Source organism: Neodiprion virginianus, chromosome 3, assembly GCF_021901495.1.
Source record: "Neodiprion virginianus isolate iyNeoVirg1 chromosome 3, iyNeoVirg1.1, whole genome shotgun sequence".
NCBI lineage: Eukaryota > Metazoa > Arthropoda > Insecta > Hymenoptera > Diprionidae > Neodiprion > Neodiprion virginianus.
Genome location: NC_060879.1, coordinates 21,872,068 through 21,885,575, shown reverse-complemented (window position 1 = coordinate 21,885,575; position 13,508 = coordinate 21,872,068). Strand labels below are relative to the sequence as shown.

General features: G+C 36.0%; 1 protein-coding gene across 5 annotated transcripts in view; it reads left to right on the top strand.

The window, feature by feature from the left end:
- The window catches only part of LOC124299682 (heterogeneous nuclear ribonucleoprotein L), an 80,115-nt gene that overhangs the window by 44,963 nt on the left and 21,644 nt on the right, over positions 1 to 13,508 (top strand). For all 5 annotated transcript variants that reach the window (XR_006907037.1, XR_006907036.1, XM_046752963.1 and 2 more), the window contains exon 6: positions 4,674 to 4,737. Coding sequence is in view for 3 of the 5 variants with exons in the window: in XM_046752963.1 (XP_046608919.1) it covers positions 4,674 to 4,737 (64 nt within the window). In the remaining 2 variants the exon portion in view is untranslated. The remainder of the gene's footprint in view (positions 1 to 4,673; positions 4,738 to 13,508) is intronic.

Genomic DNA, 13,508 nt, shown 5'->3' with positions numbered 1-13,508 from the left:
AATAACTTCAACGATGTTATTTACACCAATTACGTATAGTGAACAAGAATGTAGTAATATTCATGCTGTGCAGTAGAAATGATTTTCACCGAATTCTAATAACACAAGCTGAGGCATCGACAATTTCAGAAAAAGATTCTATAATTATAATAAGGACCTTTAAGATAGTTGAGCAACTTGCTTTGTTCACCATGGAGGTTTCCAAATATCGCCTAGAAAAATGTTCACAATATTAGTTGTTTTCAGAGAGGATGAAAATAGATTTGTGCAAGTACGGTACGACAGATGTTCGCTAGTAATTACAATTGCGCTTCATGACTATTGTATGATTTTGTAAGATTTGTCGAGTGGTTTTCAGACCATTTGCTGGGGTCTAGACAGCGAACAAAATAATCCGAAAAACTTCAGAATCGTGTTTGCAAACCCCAGAGTTTGAGCTTTATGAAGGTTCCAATTATGAAACCTTTTTTCAAGTTCCTCACATCTAAGCTTGTGTTGTACGAATCTGATCAAATTCACTTATTGCACATTAGGGATGCTCCTTCTTCCGCGATCACCGTCATTATTGGAGATTTTTGACGTTGTTTTACGTGGTTTTACGTCTTTTCCAAACTTTGGATTCAGGCGATGGTGCTCGTTTGTCCTTAATTCGTAAACATATTTGGTTAGCTCGGATGTCAGGATTAAATCCGATTCCCGCTTGTTTTAAATTAGGAAAACCTATAATTTACATTATAGAGGAATTTTATATTTTTATAATAAAGTGTTGAAAGTTTAACGATCATCTTTATTGCGAAACACGCTTACATACGAGCGTTAAATATGATGGCGGCGCCGAATTGTTTTCTCAGAAAGTTGTTCAATCTCGAGACAGGAATCAATTTATAAAACAAACAGTATACGGTTGGTCATAGTAGAAAATTATAATTATAGACACGAGCGTTAGTTGTATACCGGTCGCAGTGCTTTTTTAAGGCTTGTCAACGCGGAAGGCATCGCTTCAAAGAAAAATTTGTCTCATGCATCTTTAAACTTGGAAGCGTACTATTCGTCACTCACTTCACGTCGAGCCAATCATTAAATTATATTCAATGATTCCGATTTTTTTTTTCAATTTTGCAGACGCATTCTACATATTAAATAATGAAACACATGTTTGGCCAAAAAAAATTGCGATTTTTTTTTGAACGGTTGAAAGTTGCGAGAAATCACAAAAAACGTAGCGCGTGTGAATATTCGAACTAATGTATCGTCGAATCCGTTTGTTATACAAAAAAAATGCAAGTGGTCGATTTTAAAGATCTTGAGTCATTTTACGTAGTAGTAGATTTCAAATTTTCATTTGTTATTAATTTGTTTATAAATTTTATTAACATTTTTCATCATCAACTCATCGACTTCAAATTTTGGAAAAAATATTACCCACTTCAATTCTAAATAAAACAGTGAAAATTTGAAAATGGATCTCAAGCGGGCTCTGTATTCGAAAAAATTTTTTGAAACGTCTCGTCGGCAATAGTGAATATTTTATGATAAGATAAAAATCGGAAAAAATTAACCAAAATAAAGGCGATAAGAAAATTAAATTTGAATAACAATAATACCCAAAATTTGTTGATAAATTATTTAAACAAAACATTGTTTAACATTTAACGCAGGCTTCTGTTATCGACGTTAATTTTGTTGAAGTCAACTGCAAGAAATTGTCTAAGTTTTTCTATTCTTCGTATACCTGCGTTTTTTTTTTTTTTTTTCATTTGTAGATTTCGTCTATTTTTACGTAGTTGTACAGGTTGTCATTCGAGACGGGTTACGGATCAATCGATCTATTTTCGCTAGGACCATGCATGCGCACACATATATTATCTATGTGTATCTAACCGGCGGAAGAATATAACATGCAGGGCCAGAGCTTCTAACCTCTGCAATCCCCTCCAGCTCCACCTCCTACCCCAGAATGAAAAAGGTTAGAGGAACGCTGAGTTATTATTTTGACAGCCGTCACTCTGAATCTGTCTTGCATCTATTATCTCCCGCAGAGTTTCTCCCTTTCTGCCTCCCTCTCGTTGGCCGAAATTCCTGTGAACGTGGAAATATTTTTTTACACACTTACTCGGACGGAGGCAGTGAGGAAAATAAAATGTAGAGTAACTTAATTTTCTCACATCTTCAGCTGAGAAAAGAAAAAATACATTTAATGGCTGAGTAAAAGTATTTAAAAGTGTGAATATAAAAATCCCAACTATGTAATGGGTGAAAATTTTCTGAGATGTTCATAATGCATATTACAAGTATAAAAAACAAAAAAATTTGCTTGTTCCGGAAGTGATTTTCGATAATTCCGTCATTTTAATTGTTGTGATTTTCATTAACAATTTTTTTTTTTTTTACTTTATTACCGACCTTTATAACCAAGGAAAAATATTTATTTCGTTTTGATTTTCGTAGTGAAGGACAATTTTTATACAAAAAACTACGATTATTCGAGATATCGAGCGTGCCGACATTTCGAAAAGCGAATTATTGCTTACTCATTTACATATTTTTAGAAATTTACTTGTGACAAAATATTATGAAAATTTTTCACACTTCGTTATTCAAGGCAAAATAATATCTTACCGTTCAATTATTAGGTATGAAATGTAATAACTTTCTTTGGTAACTAAGTTCTTTTAAACTTAATTTTTTCCTTTATTTTTCCGTATTATATATATACAACATGTATGCAATAATTTTTTTTGTTTTTTCCTACATATTTTATACTTCGGCGAACGACGGCCGGTTGCGAAGAAGATTAACCGTAGTACGTATAAAGTTTGAGGGTCTTCCCTGCAACGGCAGCAACTACCAGGATTGCTTGCCACGCAGTGTTCCCAATCTATAGATATGTAATGCACTTACCATACCTCTATGTGTATATACGTATACGTAGTAGCGAAAGAGAGTTGAGAAACTCTCCTTTCCGTATTCTCTTCTTCTACTGGAATATTGCATGTATACGTACACGTGTAACGTACACCTTGAATATCTCTCGCGCACACACACACACACACACACACACACACACACACAACGTATTTATTGTTTGCGGGTATACGGGCATGTGTACCGCTCACATACCCTACATATCTATATTGGGGGCAGTAGAAAAATATTAATGCCATCCTCGAGGCTCTAGACACCTTCTCAACAATTTATAACCGTACCTATCTTCGGCGTCTATATACTCATTTTATACACACACCCGAGCAGCAGCAGAAATTGCGAGTATGGGCTAGAAAACTTGGTTTGAATATAAATAAGAAAAGATAATGAGTATATCGAGGGAAAAATGTTACTTCCGTCAAATGCGTAGATATAAATCTGAGACGTGTCTTAAATTTCATATACTTGGCGCTTGATTTACGTATTACTTGTTTCTTAATCGCATATTGTCTTTTGATACGATATTGTTGTTAAATATCGTATGTTTATGTTTATTCGTTGCAAGAAATTGCCAGTAGTTATAATTAACTGTTGTTATTAAACACCCGGATAACTTGTCTAATTGCGAAATGATTCTACGGGTAAAATTATCGTTGTTGGAATATTTTCAGAGTATTATAAAATGGGAGGATGAAAATGGAACTAAAGCTATTCTAAAATGATTGACAATAAGACACATTTGTTCTCTTTTGGTTCCGACGTAGATATATTATAACGTGACGAGATTATCATGCATATGTAACGATAAAGTTTCAAATTAGATACTGTCTGAAATGACGTCAGAACTATATATACGAGGTAACTCACTCGCCGTACGTATCTACAACCCGTTCTTCATATATACATATACGTGTACGTATAATACGGATATAGCACGGGGTAAATCGATTATCAATAATTAACGACTAATTTCCAATGAATTTTAATGAGTATTTATTCGTTGCCCGAATATAATAGGTTATATATAAGAATGATCGTCGTATAAGCTTGGCGCGATGTATGGACAATTACACATATATTTCACCGCAAATAATTATGGATACGCCTAACCCAGGATACGTAATATACGTGTAATGTGTATTCACCGGTAACCGGGTGATGTGTTATACGTAGTGAATTCGTATCACGTGTACAGGGTGTCCCATTTTAATTAAAACATGAAAATCAAAAAAAATGTTTCTCGCGATAGTTTTGAACAGTTTGGAGGGGGAGACTTGACGCTAATACATATACTGTGAAATTATCGTTTCAACGCCATGATTTTCGGGAGAATCCGACTCCGCTCTGAAGTTTCAAAGATGGCGAAATTACACGATCGCCTTCTTTGACGGTGAGGGATGGCGGTGCTTAAATCTGTACTTACACTCAAAATCTGTCGCTTGCAAAATGACGCATAGACAGCAATGGCGTAGTGCTGAATATCGGAAGATGCTACGTGCATTAGATGGTATAAAAACAAGGTGCGGCTAACAATTCCCCGAGTCGTCTAACAGTTCGGACTGATCCGTTACATCGAATGATCCAAATTCCGAATGTTCAAAACTTTTATACTGTACATATTTTCGCTGACTCGTTAATATCGCCCGTGTCAATGACCGCGAGTGGATTAATGCTCCAGGTGATGATGATGATGATGATTTCTGTATTATTTATTTTCGTCTAACAGTATTTCGTTTCTCTTGTTACAGCCTACCAAACTGAACGTGTACAAGAACGACGCCGAGAGCTGGGACTACACAACACCGACGTTAGGTGAGCACTTACATATACATGTACATGTATACACACACGGTACATTTCCTTTTCCTTTTTCATTTTTTTTTTTTTTCCCCACTTCCTTTCACAACACTACTTCTTTTTCGATTATAGGTATACATTATATGTGTTGCTGTTTATATATATATACATCCATCCGATACCTTTCACCGCATACACATACCGAGAGAAAACGGTGTAATTTCGCAATCTGAGTAACCGACTGCGCATGCGTAAAATAATTGAACTCTTTTTCTTCTTCTTCTTCTTCTTCTCCTTCTTCTTCTTCTTCCCCTTAAATGGATAACGAATTCCATTATTGAAGCCTATTGGTCGACGAAATCGTACCGCGGCAATATTTTCGTCTGCAAGGCAGGGGAGCCAACTTATTCGAAACGGACCGTGAGATGTAAAAATTTCCCGTGTCAAGGGGAGTATTGAAATCATATAGTTATGACGACTCTTAGAAGTCATCGCTCATCAGTCAGTTTACAATAAAAGTTTGCCAAGCAGACGGAAAAAAAATTTGCGTCATCTGCGTAACCTTTGTAAGCCGCGTTTGACAGTTGAAGCTTGGTGAGGTGGCCAGCCTGTGTGAAAATCCGAGGAAGCTCGCGCATGCGCAGTCGGACGTTCAATCTGCTAACATTAAGCTTTACCAGTATCTATCGGTATACATATAAGTACAATGTTACTTACACCGTGTCTTATCCATATATTCACCAGCCTATATAATGTTATACCCATCGTCCGCAGTCCATATCCGCACAGCCTTTTCTTATCTTTTAGTTTATTATATACTACATGTATGTATACTGTATGTATCTATCTGTATAACGTGTGCAGCTTTTGATGTCTATATGTCTTATAATAATACCTCGTTGTGTACCTAACATTGTATATAGGTATACAATGTGCCGACTCGAATGTCGCCGCTAACCTAATCTTATAGATCATACACAATGTCCCATATACTACACGAAATTCGTATAATTGTAAGAAGGAATTACAGGTATTCGAGTACAATTTTTCCACGTATAATTGGGCTAGCTATATCGACTTTTCTTCTCTCTTCTCGCCCTTTTACGGTTTTTAATTAAAGGTCAATTAATTGATCTATTTTCAAATTGAATTATTATTATTATTATTATTATTTTTAAACCTGTGGCGGTGTCACCTCAAGATAAACACCTATGTGAACGTGGCACCCGACTTTGGAAAAAAAAATTCGTAAACGGATATCGATTTTACTTTGTTTGTATTCGTTTTTACCACTTTTTTGTTCGTTTGTACTTCGAACAGAAAAAGGATGTGACGTTTTCAAAAAATGACCTGCATCCTACTTGTGAAAATTTGGTTTCTTTCCAACAGGAGTCGCTTCAGAATCATTTGTACAGTCATTATTTTCATCTGTAACCTCAACGGAAAAAATATAAAGTCGTTTCTTGATTTTTAGAAAACCTAAAATTTAAAATACTTTTACTCGTTCCAAAACCTACATTGTTCTAACAAGGTTAGATCGCAATCTACCTCCTTCTTTTATTATTCTGAACAGCTTTAGCAATAAAATAATCTGAGTATGGTTATGTCAAAGTACGATTGTTACATTTATAGCTAATAATTATAAAACCGCATAATTCTTTTTGGGTGAAGGTACAAACGAAAAGAAAGGTAATACAAACGGGTACAATCGATTGTGAAGCGATCTCCGTCGGCGGAATTCGATTATCTTTGAAAACAGATAAGTTGGCTTTTTTAAAAATCAAAAAACGGCTCTGATCTTTTTTTGAGTCGAGGTACAAATGAAAGAAATGGCGGTACAAACGGGAAAACAACAGGATCGAAAAGGAATTTCCAAACACTTTTCTCGCCAGAATTAAAGGCTCATTAAAGGTTACAGGATTCTATAAATAATATATTTTTTGGAAGCCAATCCCAGGCGGGAATATCCATCGAACTCGAAAAATCTGTGCAGTCTTTGACGGAACAAGTTACAGGGTTCCTAGGGGCTTAAAAATTAATCTGGAATTAAAGAACCCTGTTACTTGTTCCGTCAAAGACTGCACAGATTTTTCGAGTTCGGGGGGTGTTCTCACCAAGGGGTGGCTTTCAAAAAATGTTTTGCGTACGGATTCCTGGATCCCTTACTGAACCTTCAATTCTGGTGAGAAGATTTTTTCAAAATGATTTTCCGATCGCGTTATTTTGACACGGTGGTTCCAGGTTTATTTCGAGGTGGCACCGCCACAGGTTTGAAAAAAAAACGCAGAGCATTTAATTGAAAATTAAAGCCTTTAATTATTCCATAGGAGAATTATCGATTTTCGAATGTGGCGGTTCCAGTTTGACGTACATTTGTCTTTGCTGCGTGCGAAACACCAGTGCCGTCTTATTTCAGACAGCTATTTTTTTAAATGGTGTTCGGGTCTCCTCGTGTACTCTCCATGGTCCATTACACCTATGTTTCCATGGACCTACCTATAAAGTGAAGTCGTCTCGAAACCCGAAGAACAGCTATGTACTGGGTATATATAACAACAGATATCGATTCGGCATGCGGGAGATTGAGAAGAAAGGAGTATAATTATGGGATAAAAGATTTGAAAAAAACGGAAAGAGGGGCAGGAGGAAGAGGTATCCGTAATAATGGCGTCATCTAACAGCCGGTAGAGATATGCGTTCCAATTACAGCCAGCTTGACGTCTTGTCACTCAAAAACTCGCGTTGATATATCTTACGGTTTCGGCTAATTGGTCTTGGCTACGCCCACAAGAATTACATTGGGCGTCTTCCAATTTTGCAGCATGTAATACGTGTTTGCGTGTATCATGTGCATCGTACATATGTATGTATGTACGTATAACATATTCTTACGCGTTGCAGTTTATTGTGTTTTTTTTTTTTTTTTTTTTTTTTATTAAATTATTTCTAAGGATATTTGTCCGCTAATTTGTTTTTAATCGAAGAATGTATCTCAATTCACAGCAGTGAGATATCGGAACGGTTATTTGTGTACACCGATTTGATATCAATTTTATCCTTCTCATCGTTTACTGCACAAATCGCACGAAATTCGTACAAACCTGTACAGATTGCTCATACTTTTATTTAAGTATACAGGTATCTTCAAATGTTGGAATTAAATTTGTTCGCACAGATTTTGACTTGAAGTATACATACATGTACGAACTTTGCACGTATTTCAGATAGGGAAAAATTTAAACGTGCAGGTTCTGAATCTTAGCAAGAAAATTACGGTCGACTTTCGTGTCGTGTGAAGTTTGACAAAAGATTTTTGACAGTGTTTAATGGTCCAAATTCGTTGCAAAAAAAAAAAAAAAAGATGACGGATGTCTGTCCTACCCTCATTGTGTCACAAGATACTTATTATACGTCGTTTCACCTGCTCATCGAACGAACGAACTAACTTATTGTTTCGAGGACACGTTTTTATTCTCTACCCAGGTATGCAAGCCAGCAATTTAGTTCTGGCAAAACTACCGCGTGGTTCAGAGAAACGGGATCGCTAGACCGTAAAGAGCGCTCGACAGACGCGCTACGGTCAAAATCCGACGAGGGACTTGCTCTCGTGATTCACATTGCATAACGAACTCGATCGGTCTTGTTCTGTCTCGTCTTTTTTCGTCTTGTCTCGCTATGTTGGTTAGGAACCGCGTATAGATCAAGGAGGCTAGTCGGCCAAAAATCGGCGCTGTTCGTTCAGCGTTATTACGCGATGATCGCACCTTGAGAATTTAATCGAATCGTTATTATTCGTAAGTTGAGAAGATGTAGTTAAATACCGTTTACAGCACGGATTATATGCCTTTCGATTTTTACTCCATACGTACGTATAGCCAGCAAAATTCGGCTTTGCAATCAAACCGAAAAGATGAGCGGTAATAACGCCGTATCCGTCCATCCGTAAATTGGTAAATACGTGTATAATGTATATGTATACAAATTCGTATGCGTATATACATTATATTTACCTGTGTATTACTCGAATGTAGTACCCGGGTACATTATACCGATTTATCTATATATCTCTGGCTTCGAACGGATAGGTATAAATAATAGTTGAAGTAACTCACCGTCGGTCTGTACGTATTTGTATCATAAATACATACTGATTTGAACCCGTCTACATAGGTATCAGGGTGTATGGTAAAACCAATTTTTTCCAATTTCGACACGGACTAGTGTGGAAAATTTCGCTCTTGACAAAAAAAAATAAAGTGATTTCAAGGAGAACGTTTTTAGTTTATATTTTCAACTCGAGCAAACGGTTTAATACAGCCAAATGTTCCTGAATATACTCAGGAAAATGGGAAACGTCAATACTGGGATATTTTTTTTTTTAGTCCCCAAGTGGTCAAATGTGGCAACGTTGAGATTTTTGGATTTTTTCCTAAATGTGTGAGGAAGGATTTTAATATGAGAATAAGGACATGACCTCAAAATCCTTTCCTTTTTTTTTAATGCATTTATTTATGTAAACGACATCAGTGCAGGTTTTGATGACGAATGTGTCAATTTTATCCTCATTTACTCCTATTCGAATCCTGATTCTGGCATTTACCGCAAGAGCGGGGGAGAGGGGTAAGCCAGTCAGATTCCAATTTCACTCCTCTACGGATATCTATTGGAAAAAAAACATACCAGTATTGACTTTTCTTGTTTTCCTTACTATATTCAGGAACGTTTGGCTGTATTAGAGAAATTTCGAAATTTAAAACCGTTTGCTCGAGTAGAAAATATTAACCAAAAATGTTCTCCTTGAAACCACTTTATTAATTTTTTTTTTGTCAAGACTGAACTTTTTCATACTAGTCCGTGCCGAAATTAGCAAAACGTAGTTTTTCGATACACCCTAATAGGTATCGATATAAGTATCGTATATCGCTAACTCTGGATTAGAATAATAAAATGAGAAAAGAAGTAAAGAGGCGGAGGGAAAGGATTTTTTTCTATCCCCATCTCCATCGTGATTTACTTGTTTTTTTACGTAATTATGTATTAGAGAATTTTGATTAGAAGCAAACATTTTTTGCGCTCGCACGTAAAGAACTTGTACGATACGAAAACAAAAAAAAAAACAAAACAAAAATCCGCACCGGAGATTAGATCATAAATATAATTTTGAAAGGTCGATCTCGGAATTATAATTTATTCGAATTAAACAACATCGAGAAAATATGATTTTTTATTTTCAATCATTACCACTCACAATCAGCTGTATTTCATGATACTGACTTGATTCTGAGAGCATTTTGTAAAAACTTGAGTTCGGTACAAAATGATTCATTCGGCGAAACACGTAGCTTACGTGGTTGAAAATTTTTTTAAACTAAGACCTCGAAAGTTGGTTTGATGTAAAAATTCATTTTTGAACGTCTTTAAGTGGTTCAACCATTGACCTTGCAACGAAAACTTAAATGACACGCTTTTGTAGGACATTCAATGAATACCCTGAAAAATGCTTCCAATATGAAGGCCCCATCATGAAATTTGGCTGATGCAAGTGGTAAAAATTGGAGAAAAAACCCAGCATCTTCCCCGTGTCATTTAAATGGTAAAACTTCGGAATTTCGTGAGTGACCTTTAAAAATTGAATTTCAAAAAATAGCCTTCGGCAAGTTTTCCCGGTGGGGTAAAAAACAGGTTTCTTTCTAGCGAAACACCCTGATATACATATAATATGCATAAAATCATCTACATATATATACATATACATATATATATATATATACACACACACCTGTGTAACCCACCCAGTTTCACCTAGATATAAATATTATATACATAGTCTGATACCATATGACGGTATGGTGGGAGGAGGGATGCAGGGGATGGGTATAACGGGATATATAACGTATACATATACGAGCTATGCGGAAATTGAGTGGAAAATCGAACTCCGGAATTTATCGTTCATGTGCATGGACTGTACCTACCCACCTACCTATATATGTTATATATGGGCGGTCCAAGTATATACATGTATACGTGCACACCTACGTAAATGAAATCGCTCTCCTCCTCTTCCTCCTCCTCATCCTCATCCTCCTCATCCTCCGCCATGGACAGGTCGCGGTTTAATTACATAGAATTATTACTGGTTACCTCTACGAGTTATACGTATATAGTATATATACATATGGGGCATTCCGGCAGACTGTCGAACGTGTAGCTGGAGACCCTTTATATGCATCCTCTCCGATCGCGAGCTTGAAGGTCGCAAGGTTGATGTAACGATATTTTTTTGGAAAAAATCGTTATTACTTAACTTGAGAATTGTTTTGAAATTAATCGTAAGTAAAATATATCTTACAGAAAAATATAATTGTATTTTTTTTTCTTAATTTTTTCTTGAAAGCTCAACTCGTTCATCTTGCACGTCTTTCGTCACGTTGATCTTGCCAACTTAAATTTTGTCTCTGATCTTAGCATTGATTTAACAAAACAACACGTAAATACTGGTAGAGTTGTTGTTTTTTTTTTCTTGACATTCGATTTCACACTGCTGTTATCAAAATTGTTGATAAATCGTGAATATGAAATTTTTACTCGACATTCTTGCCGCGGCATATTTTTCTTTGGTCTGTGTAAATAGAAAATATTTTCATCGTACGAAATTTGCTTTCCGGATGTTACATCTCCACGAGATATTACGATCTTGCATACGCGATTTACTTTCATCTCGTTGAAGATTGATCTATAATCTTCGAATATCACAGCAAAAATCAATTTTCCTTATCGTTTCAATAGCAAATTTTTCCACTTTTATAATTGAAACAATCCTCACAGTCATCAATGAGAAATATCTGTGTTGTTACAGCGGAAGTTGTTAAATTTATTCAATTTTTCCAGCAAATTTGTAAACGATTAATAACGATTCGATAACAGCACTTTGGAGTTGATAAGGAGATTTGGCACGGAATGCACCATATCTTTACATACGTCTGTACGTAACTACCTACAGTTCACTCGAATGCATTGATCGTGAAAGGGTTGCCGCTACGCTAACTCTCCATTACACGGACGGACGGTTTGAAAAGTACCCAATGAAAACTTTTTTCGATATACGTTAGATGTATTCATACATGAAAGAGCGTATGGTGAAAAAAATATAACTAGATTCGTCTTTCGATTCGTTATTTTTCTTTATTCTATAAAACATTAAGGGGGTGCCTGGTCGATTTCGATGTTGACGCACGTGTCTCCAAATATCGAAATGCGCTTATCTCATACGCGAAAATTGGCTCAACAGCCAGATTCCATATGCAATCCTGAACAAAAACACTCTGACGCATTTTCATTTCACGCAGAAATAAAAATTTATCGGGGTGTTTTTGTTTGAGATACATGGACTTCGATGTTTGGAGATATATACGACAACGTTGAAATCGACCGGGGCATCCTCTTAACGAACGGCATTGGGTTTCGTAAAATCTTCACGACGTTGGAGTTTGGGCAGTGAGCAAATTTTATTCAAACGGTAACTAAAATTATAGCTACGGTAACCAAAGAAACATAGTAAAATGAGTGACAGATTTTGCCATTTTGGTGCTCTAAACTATGTAAACCAAGTAACGGTTACTACGTAATATGCCTAGTAACTTTTACCATGGTCACATGGTAGTTGATACCATATTCACGTAGTAGCGGTTAGACTATCGACATAATTCCCGAAACGTTGCACATAGTCTTGAAAACTACAATATCGTATACCGTGCTGTGAATAAATAATCTGCCGAGATTTCCTATCACGATGGCGACCAGAGAATTAGAGAAAAATGCAGCTTGTCGATGACATGGAACTTTCCTGGCTCACAAAGACCCATCAGCGCGACCGCTTTTACAAATCTTCAGTCAAAGATTCAGAGATTACATACCTAAAACAAAAAGACCGTCGACTTTTATTCCAAATTTTTCATTAAAAAAGGATTAATCGAATTCCAAAGTTGGATTTTTAAATAAAAATGGTGCACTGCGAAAAATTTTATTTGTTACAGTAACTAGAAAAATTCAGTAAAACATGCATCGTTAAAAAACTGTTTGAGTATAGTTGGAATTACGAAAAACGAGGTACGCGTAACCCTTTTGCGTTATTGTCTGTCCTTTTTTGGCCATTGCAACGCAGAATTAGTTTGTTCGGTTTACTCTACTTTTTTGGTTAAATAATAGGCAGCATACTACAGCATACTACAGCATTTTCTCACAATCAGAGTACTTATGAGCATCATCGGCTGATCCATCAACTTTCGGCCAGCTTTTCAGCGTTTAAGATTCGATTTGACTACAATTTGCATATGTTACAGGGTATATTTAAACATGAAAGTGATTCTATTATTCGGTTTCCAAACCTCACCATTTACGAGAAGTATGCTGATAAATTTTATCACGTTTTCGAATCTTCGTCACTTTCTGTCGTCGAAACGTACGAGCTGATGTATTTTTTAGGTAAAAAAGTATGATCTTTCCGAACGTGAAATTCATTCTAAGGTAAATAATGTTTTAAGTCAAGCTGGTAGATTGGCTGATAAACGTTAACGCGTAGAAAAAAAATGTACTTAAAATTCACTTACTTCAATTCACGAAATAGAAAACTTGGGGAATGGTGTACAAAAAGTAAAAATCCAAAATTAATTCCAACCCAACAAATTTCGCGGTAGCAGCGGCTGCATTTGATTTTTTTATACCATTATCATTGCGTCAACTTCGCAAACTGCAACATCTGCAGAAATTTCTTACACCGCTTATAA